The 16933-nt window shown below is 40.0% G+C and overlaps 1 protein-coding gene across 1 annotated transcript; it reads right to left on the bottom strand.

Moving 5' to 3' along the window:
- Nucleotides 1–2176: 2176 nt before the first annotated feature.
- LOC131198499 (cytochrome P450 2K1-like) lies at nucleotides 2177–13826 on the bottom strand. Its single transcript, XM_058183214.1, has 9 exons — nucleotides 13538–13826; nucleotides 11888–12050; nucleotides 10860–11009; nucleotides 10164–10324; nucleotides 9794–9967; nucleotides 9259–9406; nucleotides 7829–8013; nucleotides 6894–7035; nucleotides 2177–3203 (listed from the first exon to the last, which is right to left on the bottom strand). Exons 1-9 carry the CDS (start codon nucleotides 13718–13720, stop codon nucleotides 3019–3021), a joined length of 1491 nt encoding a protein of 496 aa, XP_058039197.1. The 5' UTR covers nucleotides 13721–13826; the 3' UTR covers nucleotides 2177–3018.
- Nucleotides 13827–16933: the final 3107 nt, after the last annotated feature.

Here is a 16933-nt window from a genome sequence, read left to right as displayed (position 1 = left end):
TTTGATAGGGCACTGCCTATTTTGACCACTTGTTGTCTTTTTGACGGAAACGCTGTTATCCAATTATGGAGGGATCCAGAGATGTTGTAGGATTTTAGTTTTAGAAGAAGTTTGTTGTGTACCACTGAGTCAAAAGCTTTACAGAAGTCTATGTAAATTCCATCTATTGCTTTGCCCTGATCAAGATTTGTAGTCCATATGTTTTTGCAGTGAAGAAGTTGTAAATTACAAGATAAATTTTTTCTGAAACCAAATTGTTTATTAGAGAGTAGGTTGTTTGTTTCTAGATGAAGGGTAATGGATTGGTTGATGATAGATTCCATTACTTTGCAGGTGACAAAACAAAGAGAGATAGGTCTGTAATTTTCAACTAAGCTGGGGGTCTCCGTTTTTGAAGATAGGGATGACTGTGGCAAGTGACCAAAGTTTGGGAAGGGAACTGGTTGTGAAAGCTTTTTCAAAAATTATGCTTAGGGGTTCTGCTATATTAGTGGAAATCTTATTTAAGAAGTATGCACATAGTCCATCTGGTCCAATAGATAGGGATGGTTTCAATTTGCGAAGAGCTTTTTCAACATTATCTTCTGTGAAATCTATGTGTGTTAGGTCGTTGCACTCGTTGGTACGATTGGGGAATGTCGGGTATAAGTCATTACTGTTAACAAAGACTGTGCCAAAGAATGTGTTGAAGAGGTTTGCTTTAACTGTTTCATCATTATATTCTTTGTCATTAGAATCTTTTAGTGGTGGGATGGATCTCGAGTCTTTAAGTTTGTTGTTCACAAAATTATAAAAGCACAATTGGAATTTGTGTGCAAGAGGTCTTCTTCTTGCTTGGTGTGGCAATTGGTGCATTCAGTTTTTATTTGATTGCATATATTTCTGTGCGGTTTTTGAAATTTGCTACATAGCCCTTTTTGTTTCTTCTCCAGAGGGATTTTTTTTTTAATTGAAGCTTTTTTATTGATATGGGTAATTTGTTTTTTCTGGTTTTGGTGGTGGTTTGTGGTATGTAAAGATTAATGACTCTATTGACTTCAAATAGGAAAACTTTATAGTGGTCTTCTGCAATGATGAAGGTCGAGAACAGATTTTGCCAGTCAAGAAATGAGAGGTCATAGTTTATAAGGTCATAGTTGGCTTTTTTGAAATTGTAGTTTGGAATACCATTATTGTGACAATTTATGTAATGGCGTATATTGAGACAAAAGTCTATCATACTGTAGTCACTGTTGGAAAAGGTTTTTTTTATTTGTAGTCCATAAATTGAGTTTGTGTTGTTGCAGAAGATGAGGTCAAGGCAGTTGTTTAGTCTTGTATTGTTAGTTACTAGTTGTTCTAGACCAAGGTTTGAAACAGTGTTGTATAGGGTAGTATGGATGGGTTCAGTTGTACATTCATTTGTTATCCAGTTAATAGAAGTGTGTGCCTTCTGTGTGCCTTCTCCCCTTAGAATGTGTGTGTGCCTTCTCCCCTTAGAATACCGACCATCCCCAACTCTTGAAAACAAGTTTTTGAATGTTGCTGAATCTCATTTGTTACCGGAGTTAATATTTTGATCAGAATTTCCTGATTATATTCTTTCCTATCAGAAACTACATTTCATGAATTTATAGGTTATTACTGTAAGGTCCCAGAAGTTTCCCTGAGTCACTGAGATGCCAAAAAGACTGTGATTCAAGACGAGGCTTGCAAAAAGAAGCAGATTTTATTTTTGGCCTAAAACAAAATACTGGGTGAATCTATATCCAGAACATTCAAACAATGCAGGTGAGAATAGCCACACCTTGGGGAAGGTATGGAGTGATTTTATAACTTCAGTCATCAGTTCAGTACCCAATTCTGGGCCCCTGGCCCATCCCTTCCTTTGGCAGTGCAGCAAGCAACAGGGGGGTTGAGTGTTTAGCAACAGAGGGGGATGAGTGGTTAGCAACCCCGCTTCTTGAGATATCCACCAGGCGCGGAGTGATACAGAAAAACAAGTAAGGAGCAAATGGCAGAGGCAATTCCAATTCTTAGCCAAGCAATTCTTACAGAAGCAAAACAGCAAGTTATTATTATGTTGCAGTAATTCTACTTCTTCCACTATTATTATGTCCTTAAATTACCATTCATCTTCTAAACCAGCGGTCAACAACTGGTGGTCCGTGGACCACTGGTGGTCCGTGAGAAAATTTTGGTGGTCCGCAGAAAAGTTATTTGCATTTTTAATATTGCACTAAAGCAGGGGTCCTCAAACTATGGCCCCTGGGACGGATATGTGCCATGAACGGTTGTATTGTTGCAGAGTCTCTCCCCCATCGGGGTCTTTTTATGTGGGTCGGAGGGGGGAGAAATTCTAACATTGGGTCCATTTCAGCTTCCTGATGCGAGGCTTTGGGCAAAGGCTGGAGGGAAGGGCTGCTGGTGGTGAAGAGCCGGAGGGTCTTGGTCCAGTGGGACTGCATCATGGCCTGGAACTAGCTGACCATCTCAGCCTGCTGAGCCTCCAGGTGCCGGTACCTGGCCTTGCCCTCTCGCAGGTCTTTCCTTTGCTTGGAAAGCTTATGCTCCTAGTTCTCAGTGAGGTGTTTCTGCTGAGTCTTCTTGGTCAGATCCAATTTGAACTGAGCTGTTTTGCCAACTCTTGCTTGTGGTGGCTGCTTAGCTCCAATAGCTGCTTCCTGTTGGGGTCTTAAGGAGCCCGGGTGGGGAGACGAGGAGGGGCTGGGATGGGAGGAGTGAGTAGAGGCTGGTGAGGCACCCCTCGACGTGAGTGACGCTGAGTTGGCCCCGCCCACCCAGTCACATGACCACCTAACCACGCCCTCCCTGCTGGTCATCAGGCAGATCATATTAGTGGTCCACAGGATTTAAAATTATGAATTTAATGGTCCCTGAGGTCCAAAAGTTTGGTGACCCCTGTTCTAAACAACACATGAAATGTAAATAATACTGGATTCTTTGTTAAATTGTGCCTCTCAAAATGAAGGCAATTCAAGACTGAGAAAACAACTTGTTACAGTTGTTTGTGTCAGATCAGCGTAACACAGCACAAGTCTTGTACGGCAGAGGAGTGGAGATAAATCCAACACCAGGGGTCAGGTCCAGATCATCTTTAGATGTTCCTGGGGGTGTCTGGAAGGTAAATTTCTGCAATAGGCTGGTAAAGAAGAGGAACAGCTCCATTTTGGCAAGGTTCTTACCTGCACATACTCTCCGACCTGGAAGAAAGCATTGATGGCAAGAGAGAGAGAGAGAGAGAGAGAGAGAGAGAGAGGGAGGGAGGGAGGGAGGGAGGGAGAGATTTATGTTTATTGGTTTCTTAAACTATTTCACAGGGTTTCTCAATATTCTTTGGTCATAGAGAGATCAGCATACAAGAAAAAAAGATAACAGATCAGATATGGAAAGAAGTAAAAATGCAGTAAAGGAATGGAGTCAGATAATTTTTTCAACTAATAAATGGTAGCAGATTTCTGAATCTGAAAATAAAGTCAAAAAATTAATGCCAACACTGGAAAACAGATTCCCGAAGAGAGCAATTAAAATATTGTAAGGTAAGGTTCTTGTTCAGATATTGATGGAGTTAAGATACATGTTGTGATGAGTGGGTTATGAGTGTTGTGATGAATGGGACATAATCCAAAAATAATTAGATAAGCAGGGCAATCATGGGGAAGATTGTAGGCCTCTCCAAGGCATCCTGTTGTGGCTCCAGCCCCCCCTCCAGACCGGGCTCCCTGCCAGAAAGTGACTCAGAGAGTGCGGGGGAAGGGCTGTCAGGGCTCCTCTCTGCAGCGCCGGCCTCTCTGGCTCAGCTCCAGGAGCCAGAGGCAGGCCAGGTGGAGGAGGTGATGAGGCCTCTGTCTCCTGTATCTCCCCCCGCCCAGGCACTGCTTCCAGACCCAGCTGTGGACAATCAGTCCTGGTTAGATCCCAGGTTTCATAGACAAGAGAGGCGGGAACAACAGAAGAAGGGGTGGAGCAGGCCTAGAAAGTGCTGAGTCACGGAGCCACACCCCACAGGGTATAAAAGCAGGAGGAGCTGCTCCACTACTTTGTGATGGACAAACCAAACTGACTGGAGAAAACTTGAGCTGAACTATTTGACTGAGCATTGGATTGCTTGGATTGCTGTTTGTTCCTGACTTCCTGGTTGCTCCGGTAACGAGCTTCTGACATGCCAGCATCAAGGAAGATAAAAGAAAACCTTGGCAGACGCTCGCTGGTTTGCTGCCAGAGCTGATAGCGGCTGTGGACTAAATTGCCGGCTAATTGAGTCAGTTCACGTGCCTCCCAGACTGAGGTGGGTGGACAAAACACATCCCTTCTGCTTATCTACAGTAATTCTCTGCTCTTTGGGGGGTGGATTAATTCTTGGAATAGAGAAAACTTCAGAGAAAGCCTTTTTGAAAAGGATGCTAATAAATATCCAATTGTGGTGCAGTCATTTATTGGTGCCATTGCACGTAATCTTCAATTTACAAAAGGGCATTTAGTGAACCTTCAAAGTTACACTTTTACTACTGTTGCAGCATCCCCATGGTCACGTGATCAAAATTAAAATGCCTGGCAACTAACTCATATTTATAACAGTTGCAGTGTCCCTGAGTCACCTTTTGAGACCTTGTGAAAAAGAAAGGCAATGGGGAAGCCAGATTCACTTAACAACCGGTTCTAACTTAACAGCTGCAGTGATTCACTTAATAACCTGGCAAGAAAAGTTGTAAGATAGGGCAAAATTCACTTAACAAATGTATCATTTAGCAACAGAAATTTTAGGTTCAGTTGAGGTTGTAAGTCAAGGGCTACCTGAGCATAGCAGGAATAACAGTAACTCATGCACAGGGTTGATAATTGCCCAGGCAATTGGAATCAACTAGTCTGGGTGTCGGAAACCCGTGACTCCAGAGCTGCCTGCAGCTCTCTGGGTCCTCTGCTGCAGCTCCCTGTCTCATTACTGGCTGGCCCTGCCCTCTCCTTCCAGTCACTCCTTGCCTGGCCTGAAAAGATAAGAGCGATGGCGGGGGATGGAGAAGTGGCCGGTTGATTCTTTGATGCCTCATTCTTGCTGGAACTTCTTCCAGCCCTTGTTGGTTCTGGGGGTGCCTTGGTCACTTGGGGAGATGCGTAACCTGCTCTCCACCATGAGACACTGGCCCAACCCAGCCATGACCAACGCCAGCCTCGCTAACACGAGGCTGGTGGGGTGGGAATGGGATCCAGGAGGACGGGACAATGGAAAAAGGAATGAGCCAGCAGTGCCCAGCCACAGCTTTAAAGAAGCTCAGGGCAGCAGGAAAAGGGGGATGGCTCCACCGAACCTAGCATGCCCACCCTGGGGTCAGGCTCAGATAAAGCCAGAGGACCCTCACCAAAGACGCTCACCCGGTCTCCCCCTCTCTATATATCTCTCTCTATGTCTGTGCATGTGCGTGTGTGTATGTGTGTGTGTGTGTCTCTCTCTCTGTGTGTATGTGTATCTCTCTCTGTGTGTGTGTGTGTGTGTGTGTGTGTGTGTGTGTGTCCTCTCTCTCTTGGAAAGCCAGTGAGCTCTCCTTGGGGCTCTTTGCTACTCCTTTTCTTTCTTTCTTTTTCTTTTTTTCTTTTTGGAAATCTAGCCTGGCTGAGGAACAAATATGAGCCGTGGCGGAGGCTTCCCCTCCCCCTCCTCCTCCTCCCCCTCCTTCTTTTGTGACACCCTGGTCAGCTATGTTGGGGACAGGAGGGCGCGCTTGAGTGGGGAGACCCTCCTCAAGTAAGCAGCCAGCTGCCACACATGCACCTTTGCTGTGCTTTGGTTGAGCCTGACTGCTCACTTGAGGAGAGTTTCTCACTCATGTGCATCCCCCAGCCAGGGGGTCATAAGAGGAGGAGGAGGGTTGCCGGAGCCTTAGTGCAGGAGCGAATTGGCCGTGTACTTGCCTTCGCACCACATTTGTGCTCAAGGCAGCCTTTGCCTCCTGCCTCTTCAGGCTGGAGCTCGCGCCTGTGGCACTTGACCAAAGAGCTGCAAAGTGATGGCCGGACCCTTAGTGCAGGAGCGAAGTGGCCCTGTACTTGCCTTTATGCCACATTTGTGCTCAAGGCAGCCCTTGCCTCCCGCCTCTTCAGATTCAGAGATGTAAGCCACATTCTGTTGCTAGGTGCAAGTGGGGAAGGGTCGCATTGTGTCTCCATGCCATAATGGTCTCCAGGAGGATGGAACCCCATATCCCCATTGTGAAGCGTGATAAAGTTCACTGTGCTGCGCAAGGTGCTGTGAGAACACCTCATGGCCTGCCTGATGCCTCATATCAGAATGGTGGGGGAGGGATACAGAGAGAGAGAGAGACAGAGAGAGTGGGGGAGATGGGGGAGATAGACACACACACACACACACACACACACACACACACACACAGAGAGAGAGATACAGGGGGGGGAGAGAGATAGACAGAGAGAGAGAGAGGAGATAGAGAGGAGGAGAGGGAGAGACATGGAGAGAGATACAGAGAGGGGTGAGAGAGATACACAGCGAGAGAGGGAGAGAGAGAGAGAGATGTCAAAAGGGTTTTGTGGCTCCTGGTGTTTTTTAACAAGGGTCCTCTGCCCTAATCATTGGCTAAGTAGGCGTGACCACAGGGGTCATGTGACTGGGTGGGAGTGAGTGACATCGAGTTGTCCACACCCACCCAGGTTTTGTGTCTCCCGGTGTTTTCTTTTCTGTGGGAAATGGTTCTTTGAGTGTTTAAGGTTGCAGACCCTGAACTAGTCCCTGAATGAACCTGGCCACGTGTGTTGTCCATGAGACCTAAACGGTATCAAAATAAGGTCTGTGAGATCAATATTGTATAAATTGTTTTCTTTTCAAACAAGGTGTTAAGGGTTGCCTTTTATGAAACATAATCTATGACATCAGAGAATCTTACCTGCAGAGAAAGGCATGAATGCATCCCTCTTCACAAATTTTCCTTCAGAGTCAAGAAAATGCTCAGGGTAGAATTTATATGGTTTCTCCCACTGAGATTCATCATGGAGCACAGAAGTCAGCAAGGGAACGATGTGCATGCCCTAAACATTGAAAGGATAAAAGATTGATATGGAAAGGAATATGTCCAATTAATGCAAAGCTATGGAAATTAATCCTGGAATTTTGTAAAGTATTGGGCTTGGGGCAATATTCAATTTAAAAAATATATTAAAACTATATTTCCATCTCCATCTTTGCCCGTCAGTGTATTCTTTAGATTTGATCTTTTTTCTTTTTCTTTTTAAATAAATGGGGATTTTCCATTTCTATTTACTCTCTATTGTGGGAAAGATCTTAATTTTTTCTATGGTTATTTTGTTATGGAACATCTACTTCTTTTATCCTTGAGAGGAATTGCCAATGTTTTCTTGTCAAAGGCTGGCTATAAAATAAATTTAGATTATATTAAAAATGAAAATAACAATAAATCAAGGATTTTGAATATTGCACATTATATACTTTTTAAATTTTGGGAAAAAAATAGGAAAATATATCAAGAGAATGCAGGACACAAAAAATAATAAAGGCTTACTGAAGACAAGGTGGGGAAATAAAGTAAGAAACCAAGATGAGGAAGAAATAAAAGAATAGAGCAAGAGAGGAAAGTACCTCTCATGAATCAAGGGGTGGGCAGTTTCAGAATGTCAGATGCCAAAGAAAAATATCTCCCATTGGCACCTTGAGAGATGCATCTGTGGAAAGTGTTCTAATAAGATAACAGTCTGTGGCCTTACAATTGATTTAGCCAATTCCATTAATTAAGGGCTACTTTTTTCTACCCACCGAACACGACAGACTAGATCTCATATAATACAGTGGTTTCAGATTAATCACCTTGGGGATAAAGAAGCCTTTGAAAGTTATATCCATAGAGGTTGCATGTGGCACATTGGAGGGAGCAATATTAGCAAATCTTTGCAATTCATGAACTACAGCATCGGTGTAAGGCATTTTGACTCGGTAGTCAGTCCTTGGTTGAATATCACCAATCTCTCTTGCAATTTCTGCTTGGATCTTACCTGGAGAACAAAATGATATTATGTAACAAGATGATTCATTTTTTGAATTTTGTTTTAAGGGGAAGTTAATGCATACATTCTAAATTCTGAATGATACAATAGTCACTGATTATGATCCTTGGATGAATGCCCTTCAGACGGTCATTCATACATTAGTCACTTTACAAATGGACTATTGTCATCTACTCTACACCTGGCGGTCTTGCAGACCGTTCAGAGATTATACCCAGCCCCGGCTAGATAGTGATTTGCATGCATCATTATGCCCATGTAAGCCCACTGGACTACTTATAAATAGGCTTCTGAATGCAATTTGAGTGCTGGTGAAATTGGGCAAGTGGGCACATTTTAGGTCCATAAATTAAAGGCATCTAGTGGGACTCCATGAAGGAACTTTGTCAGATATTAGAGGAACAAAGCAGATTCCTATAGGAAGAAATATCAAAAGGATATAGAGATCAAATTCATGTATGAGGGAAATATTAAAAAGATACATAAAATATTATTAGTGGTAATTATAAAAGTCATAGAGTTCAAAATTTGCATAAGTATATCCAAACATATTTCACCTCCACTGTAAGAAAATATGTCGATAAAGCCTTAAAACTGAGGACCTTCATATTGCATGAGCCAGAAAGAGGGCTGAGATAATATATACTAATCCTTCACATCCTGGACATAACTGTTTCACCTCCTCCCCTCAGGATGCCACTATAGGGCATTGCATGTCAAAACAACTATACACAGGGACAATTTTTCCCCCTCATGCCAACACTCTGCTGAATACCTAATTAGCACACTACTGTCTTATGTCTAAGGATATTTACACATGTAGTCTGGCTGTATTATTATTATCCTTCCCATATTTTCGAATACCTATTACATTTGAATCTTACAGTTATTACCTTGTAGTTTGTATGTACATTTATTGTTTGTGTATATACTGAGACCTAATGCACCGGGGACAAAATCATTGTGTGCCCAATCACATTTGGCCAATAAAGTAATCTATTCTATTCTATTCTACTCTATTCTATTCTATTCTATTCCATTCCATTCCATTCCATTCCACTCCACTCCACTCCACTCCACTCCACTCCACTCTACTCCATTCCATTCCAAATTAAGGCAACTTAATTCTTGGCTGATCACTTTGCCTTCATTCAAGTAGTATGTCAAATGGCAAACATTCTTTTTCAGTCATTTTTATTTTTTATTGCAAGCCAATATTATGAAAGTGCTTACTCTGAATTTCTGGGTACTTCATCATTAGGAGTATGGCCCAGCGCAAAGTGCTTGATGTTGTGTCTGTTCCAGCACCAAATAAATCACCTACAAGACCTATAAGGTTTCCATTATGGAAATATCCATCATATGTAGTCTTCATATTCTCCTGAAGTGTATAAAGAAAATACTAGTAAGAAAGCTCAATCTACCCACATGATCAATCAAACAGTTGCACAGAAAGAGAAACGATTGGCACAAAGGGTTCACCCATTCCCACCCCCACTTGGACCCATTTCTCCAGAAAGAGACCAATATTTAGGGCATTTTAGGGCATTTTTAATGGAGAGATAAATCAATCTGGGTGTAGTTTTAAGTAGCTGCAGATTCTGAAATAAAGTAATGAAGAGGGAATGATTAAAATGGCTTTGGAAATTTGTTTCGTTCTATATTTCTGAAAGAAAGCTCTTAACCAACCTGCAGACAGTATATATGGAGACTCATTTATTAAAAAATATAATTGGTAATAACAGATATGGGTAAAATAATCCCTTACCTGTTTTTGTCGAACAAGAAATGATTCAATAAAATTCCTCTGGTCATTGTCATCAAGGTCTTGGAGATATTCTATGAAGGTGGTCCGTATGAAATCATGGAACTCCTTTTGATTCTTCATTATTGTTTTACGAGCACCCAAAAGGAACCCCAGCTTGGGAAACAAATTATATAGCTAAAAGAATGATAAAGAAAAACACATATAATGGAAGTTGAACATTTTGAATTTTTAAGATGGAAATCTCAAACATTTTTATCAAAACAATGCTATGAAAAGCAACAAGCTTTGCTTTTCAACAAAGCTTGAATGACACACATTTTGCTGCTTGTTTTTCATGGCAATTTTTTTGCCAAACATGAAATTAGATTACCAACACAGCAGGGCTTCCCGCAAGCTGAACATTTTCCCTGATTATCTTCAGTAGTCGTAAAAATGTGGCATCTTCATATTCATAGCGTTTCCCAAGTAGAATAGAAACTATGATGTTGGCAACAGCAGCAGTGAGAATTCTTGTGACGTCAAAGGGTTTTCCTGGACAAAAACGATAGATAAAAAAAATTGTGAATAAAACCAGGATGAAATCTGTTTTCTACTGCATTTATACTCAAAATCAGCTTATATAAAGGGAACATTGCTCACAGAAAGCTATATATGCTGATAACATTGGAAGTATTTATATTAAAAATATGAAAAAAGTATTTCAATGGTAATTCATTTTCCCAGAATCAGAGCTATAATATCTGGCCATACATCAGTGATGTTTTCTTTGCAACTGTGGAAATCCTTGAGGATAAAATGTTTAGCAAAGTTATTGCAATGCATCCTCATTAAATTATTGTTTTAAAGTTTTAAAGATCAAATGGCTTGACCGAAAGCAGGGAGGAACAAGAACTCCAGTTTACAACATATTGTCATGCTTAGATGAAGGACTTGCAACCCACTCTAAATAGAGGATTTAGTGGAGTCTCTAAAGAAGAATAAGAAGTGATCTAGAAGTGATTGATGAGAGACACTGAATTAAGAATTCAAGTTCTCTGGAACCACTTTTCCATCCATACCGACCCACCTGCATAAGTCTCCATTGTCTTTGTTAAGACACTGCACTCTTCTGTGATTTTGTCCTCAATGGTCCTCTTGCCCATTCCATAATCCCGTAATGTGGATAATGTAAACCGTCGCATCACTTTCCAGCTCTCACCACGAGCAAAAGCAAGACCTGAAGAGAAAATGGGTAAATAGTAAAATATAATTTTATCATCTTTGCTCACTCTTGCTTTACACCTTCATTAAAATATGTTCTATCAATTTGATCAAGTGTTTCATCCAATCTGTCCAGGAACTTGGCTGAAAGGTATTTCAAAGTTTGTGTTAAAGATTTCTGCTCCATTTTCTTTATCATATGCTTTTGGTATCCAGCCTTCAGCATCACCTTATCAAAAAAAAAAAAGAAAAATGAAAGTAATCATTTTTCCATATGCAAATATCTTCTAAATGGTTCAAAACTATAATTCCAAATCATCTGGCATCTTAATACATTATTATTTTTCAAAAATTCATATACCAAACACTTTTTTGCTGCATAGTACAAACATCATACACTTTAAAAACTTAAAATCAAATTTACAGTATCTTTTAAGGATGCAGAAATTCACCAGTGAGTATTATCTGGTCAAAAGAGCCTTAATTTCTGAGAGACACTGGCAAAAACATTGTACAAAGAAAAGGTTTGTATAACCATGTATATGAGGAGAGAGACAGGCAGAAATCCTTCCTATGGAATTCCTCAAACACCCATCCCCCACCCCCAAATTTGCCAATATGCAGAATGAAACACGGTAGTGAGCAGCATATGAGGCCTAGGGGCTTGATACAATATTGACAAAGCTTTTTATTCTTAAATTACCTCCATTGGCACTGAGGGATAAAGTCACAGTGGCACAAGAAAGGTTTTAGTTGGATTTTTATACTTGCTGGATTTTCAGAAGCTATTTCTTTCATCTGAGTTCCTTCTGGTGCAAACCTCAAATGAAAAAATCTATACTGATCACACATCTGAAAGATTTGTCAACTACAATCCAAAATGAAATAACTCACCAAACCCTTTTGTTGCTTCTTCAAAAATGGGAATAAAAGGCCTATCTGCAAATGCATCGGCCTGGTTCACTAGTGCCTCTTTGACCGTTTCATAGCCAGTCAGCACCACCATCTCCTGGAATCCCAATTTGATGCGGAAAATGGGACCATATTCTTTTGACCACTGGAATTCAGCAGAAGGGAATCAAAGAGACAATTTTTAACAATAATTGGAATAGAATGGAATAGAATTTTTTTATTGGCCAAGTGTAATTGGACGCACAAGGAATTTGTCTTGGTGCATATGCTCTCAGTTTACATAAAAGATACCTTCATCAAGGTACAACACTTAATGATAGTCATAGGGTACAAATAAGCAACCAAGAAACATTCAATATCAATATACAAGCAACAAAGTTACAGTCATACAGTCATAAGTGGAAGGAGATGGGTGATGGGAACGATGAGAAGTGTAATAGTAAATAGTTTGACAGTGTTGGAATTATTTGTTTAACAGAGTGATGGCATTCAGGGAAAAAACTGTTCTTGTGTCTAGTTATTCTAGTGTGCAGTGCTCTATAGCGTCATTTTGAGGGTAGGAATTGAAACAGTTTATGTCCAGGATGTGAGGAATCTGTAAATATTTTCACAGCCCTCTTTTTGATTCATGCAGTATACAGTATACATACCTAGAAGATATTTAAGGAACTACATGTCAAAATTCAAAGATACATATAATGTTATTTTCTTTTTCTGTTCTTGAGAATTGTGATAGTATATTATTCTTTATATTTTTAAAATATTCATATGATCTACTTTTAACATTTAAAATGCTTATATAATAAAAGATCCTCACAATAGAAATGCTTGTCAAGCTGAGAAAGGTTTCTAATATGTTGCAACAACATTATCTGTGCAGGATACACTGTGAATCATAGAATCATAGGGCTGGAAGGGACCTTGGAGGTCTTCTATTCTAACCCTCTACTCAAGGCAGGAGCCTTATACCATCCCAGTCAAATTGTTGTCCAGTTTATTTTTGAAGTGGTGGAATACCCACAACTCCAGGAGGCAAGCTATTCTATTGATTAATTGTTCTCACTGTCGGAAAATGTGTCCTAACTTCTAGGTTGTATCTCTCTTTAACAAGTTTCCACCCATTACTTCTTGTTCTGCCCTTAATTTTGGTTGTGTATTGGCCACTGCAGAAATTGAATTTAATGGCTTATAATTCTGCTTAAAATGTGCAAACATAGGAGTTCCTCTAAGTACATCTCCAGTTACTCAACCTTAAGAGCTTCTATGTTTCTCCAAAGGCTCTTTGGGATTTGAACATTTTTGCAAATCTAAATAATCAGAAAATTATTTATTCAATTGATTAATTGTGGTATTGTAAACAGCAGAAATAGATTTAATGACTTCTGCTTAAGGTGCAAACATAGGAATGTCTCTATAGGTATCAAGTCATTCGGTTTAAGAGCATTTACATTTCCCCACAAGTTCCTGAGGGTTTGAACATAAAATATTTAAATATATTCAGCTAGATCTCCAGTTTTACATAGAATAAACACCATCAGGGAGACTTACCCGACCATGTTACCAGGATTTGGTCCCATCCCAATAGGTTTTGGCAAATAACAGTAAAGAGACTTGCTAATGATCAAGCTTTACCTCTAACATTGTTTTGTAAGGCCTCTTCAGATCAATCATGTGCAGATTTCCCAAAATAGGTATAGTCCTGGGTCCTGGGGGGAGATTGGGGGAGTTCTTATTCCCAGAACTATTCTTTTTCAAAAGGAACATAATTGCAAAAATAAATAGTAATAAAGTTAAAATTGCTCCGGTCCAATCCATTTCCTTTTAATAAGCAGTCTTCAATAAAAATTACAAGGAATTTTGAAAACTGAAATGATTCCAGCTTGTATTTCGAAGCAATGCAGTAGGCAGAGCCCAGCTACTCTTTCTACTGAATCCTCAGACTGCTCTGTTCAGTAAAGGACTTTGGAACTTTTCCCTTGTTTTCCCCCAGTAGGAATTTGATCTTTTCCTGGCACCTGTTACACAAATAGTGAAATTATCAAAAGGTTATGAAACCAGTTCCACTTATTTGTATTACCTAATATCCCAGCTTTCTAAGGTCAATATAAAGCAGTGGTCACTAACTGGTGGTCCGTGGACCACAGGTGGTCTGTGAGAAAATTTTGGTGGTCCACAAAAAAATTATTTGCATTTTTTTATATTGCACTAAATTCTATTCATTTTTTTTAAAAAATCATATTAGCGGTCCCCCGGATTCAAAATTATGAATTTAGTGGTCCCTGAGGTCCGAAAGGTTGGTGACCCCTGATATAAAGTATATAAATAATCTATTAAAATTATGTAATACAGGATGAATTGCAAAATCTTCCTGCCTGTAAGCAATATCTAACAAAACCTTCCGGAATAAATATTTTACTTTTTAGTTATAGATGGCCATATAAATATGACTAATAAATAAATGCATATATACATAGGTAAAGAAATGGAATCAAATTAATCATTACTAAGTGAGAAACCATTCAGCCAACATTTTGGTATTAAACAATTCCTATGTCTCTCAGGTCAGTAAAAAGAAGGAAATATTTTAATTTTCTGCCTGATCTTTTATTTGGGCCAAGCAGGTTTCTGTGACAGACTTTTCCTTTGCTTGTGGGACTGGAGTGTTGAAGGGTTATGTAGATCTTTCTGCATTTGAGGTCTGGAAGATATGTTGTAGGTGACTGCTGTTATAGTTAAAACCCTTCATCTCTTTGATATATATTAATAGTAGACAGAGGAGAAAATTACAAAAACAGCGTAGGGATTTAGAAGAGGAATTTCAGAGGAAACAACAATTATTGGTATATAATCCACATGATTTAAAAACTACTGAGGCGATAAAGATATTACAGAGTCAATTTAATATGTTAATGGCAGATCAGGTGGCAACCAATATACAATATGCTAAACATAATACTTTTTGTAATGCCAATAAATCAGGGAGGTGGTTGGCTTACATGTTAAGGAAAAGACAGAAAGCATGTAATATAACATAACATAACATAACATAACATAACATAACATAACATAACATAACATAACATAACATAACATAACATAACATAACATAACATAACATAACATAACATAACATAACATCAGAGTTGGAAGGGACCTTGGAGGCCTTCTAGTCCAACCCCCTGCCCAGGCAGGAAACCCTACACCATCTCAGTCAGATGGTTATCCAACATTTTCTTAAAAATTTCCAGTGTTGGAGCATTCACAACTTCTGAAGGCAAGTCGTTCCACTTATTAATTGTTCTAACTGTCAGGAAATTTCTCCTTAGTTCTAAGTTGCTTCTTTCTTTGATCAGTTTCCACCCATTGCTTCTTGTTCTACCCTCAGGTGCTTTGGTGAACAGCCCGACTCCCTCTTCTTTGTGGCAGCCCCTGAGATATTGGAACACAGCTATCATGTCTCCCCTAGTCCTTCTTTTTGTTAAACTAGACAAACCAGTTCCTGCAACCGTTCTTCATATGTTTTATCCTCCAGTCCCTAATCATCTTTGTTGCTCTTCTCTGCACTCTTTCTAGAGTCTCAACATCTTTTTTACATCGTGGCGACCAAAACTGGATGCAATATTCCAAGTGTGGCCTTACCAAGGCATTATAAAGTGGCACTAACACTTCACGTGATCTTGATTCTATCCTCTGTTTATGCAGCCCAGAACTGTGTTGGCTTTTTAACAGCTGCTGCACACTGCTGGCTCATATCTAAATGGTTATCCACTAGGACTCCAAGATCCCTCTCACAGGTACTACTATTGAGCAAGGTACCACATATATGGTACTGGTGCATTTTGTTTTTTTGGCCTAAATGTAGAACCTTACTTTTTTCACTGTTGAATTTCATTTTGTTAGATAGCGCCCAATGTTCAAGTCTGTCAAGATCTTTCTGTAACTTGAGCCTATCTTCTGGAGTGTTGGCTATTCCTGCCAGCTTGGTGTCATCTGCAAATTTGATGAGTTCCCCATCTATCCCCTCGTCCAAGTCATTGATGAAGATGTTGAAGAGTACTGGGCCTAAAACAGAGCCTTGGGGTACTCCACTGCATACTTCCCTCCATGTGGATGTAGTTCCGTTGAGACTACACGTTGAGTGCGGTTGGTCAGCCAGTTACGAATCCATCTGGTGGTGCTGTCTAACCCACATTTTTCTACTTTATCTAGTAGTAGGTTATAGTCTACTTTATCAAATGCTTTACTGAAGTCCAAGTAAATTATATCGACAGCATTCCTCTGGTCTACTAATTTTGTCATTTTGTCAAAGAATGCGATAAGATTAGTCTGGCATGATCTGTTTTTGACAAACCCATGTTGGCTTTTGGTTATTACTTTGTTTGCTTCTAGGTATTCGGTGATTCGTTGCTTGATTATCTTTTCCAGAATCTTCCCCGGTATTGAGGTCTGACTGATAGGTCTGTAGTTTCCTGGATCTGTTTTTTTTTCTTTTTTGAAGATGGGAACTACATCAGCTCTTTTCCAGTCCTCTGGCAGCTCCCCTGTGCTCCAGGATCTTTGAAAGATATAGTTCAGTGGTTCTGAGATCACGTCTGCCAGTTCCTTCAGAACCTTGGGGTGTAATCCATCCGGTCCTGGTGATTTGAACTCGTCTAGGGTAGACAGGTGTTCACTTACCATTTTCTTCCCTATTTTAACTTGTGTTTCTAATCTGTTTTTTGTAGTGCTGTTTTTGATAGGTTGGATTGTTTTTTCCTTTTGTGTAAAGACAGATGCAAAATATGAGTTAAGTAGATCTGCTTTCTCCCTGTTGCTTGTCATCTTCTTGCCACTATCTCCCAGCAATGGGCCAATTGTTTCCTTGACTTTTTTCTTGTTTTTAACATGTTGGAAGAAGCTTTTTTTGTTATTTTTTACTTTTGTCGCTAGCCTTTGTTCATTGTGAGCCTTAGCTTTCCTCACTTCATCTTTACAGGCTCGGGCTATTTGCTGATATTCTGCCTTAGTTATTTGCCCCTCTTTCCACTT

This window comes from Ahaetulla prasina, chromosome 1, assembly GCF_028640845.1.
Source record: "Ahaetulla prasina isolate Xishuangbanna chromosome 1, ASM2864084v1, whole genome shotgun sequence".
In the NCBI taxonomy this organism is placed as follows: Eukaryota; Metazoa; Chordata; class Lepidosauria; order Squamata; family Colubridae; genus Ahaetulla; species Ahaetulla prasina.
Note: the sequence above shows the minus strand (reverse complement) of the source record. Positions and strands in the feature narration are given on the sequence as shown.

Coding starts and splice junctions, on each gene's coding strand:
- LOC131198499 (XM_058183214.1), bottom strand. CDS start 13,720: ATGGATTGGACCGGAGCAATTTTAACTTTATTACTATTTATTTTTGCA. Junction 10,325..10,859: donor GACAATGGAGACTTATGCAG/GTGGGTCGGTAT, acceptor GTTTTTGTCCAG/GAAAACCCTTTGACGTCACA. Junction 9,968..10,163: donor CGGGAAGCCCTGCTGTGTTG/GTAATCTAATTT, acceptor TCATTCTTTTAG/CTATATAATTTGTTTCCCAA.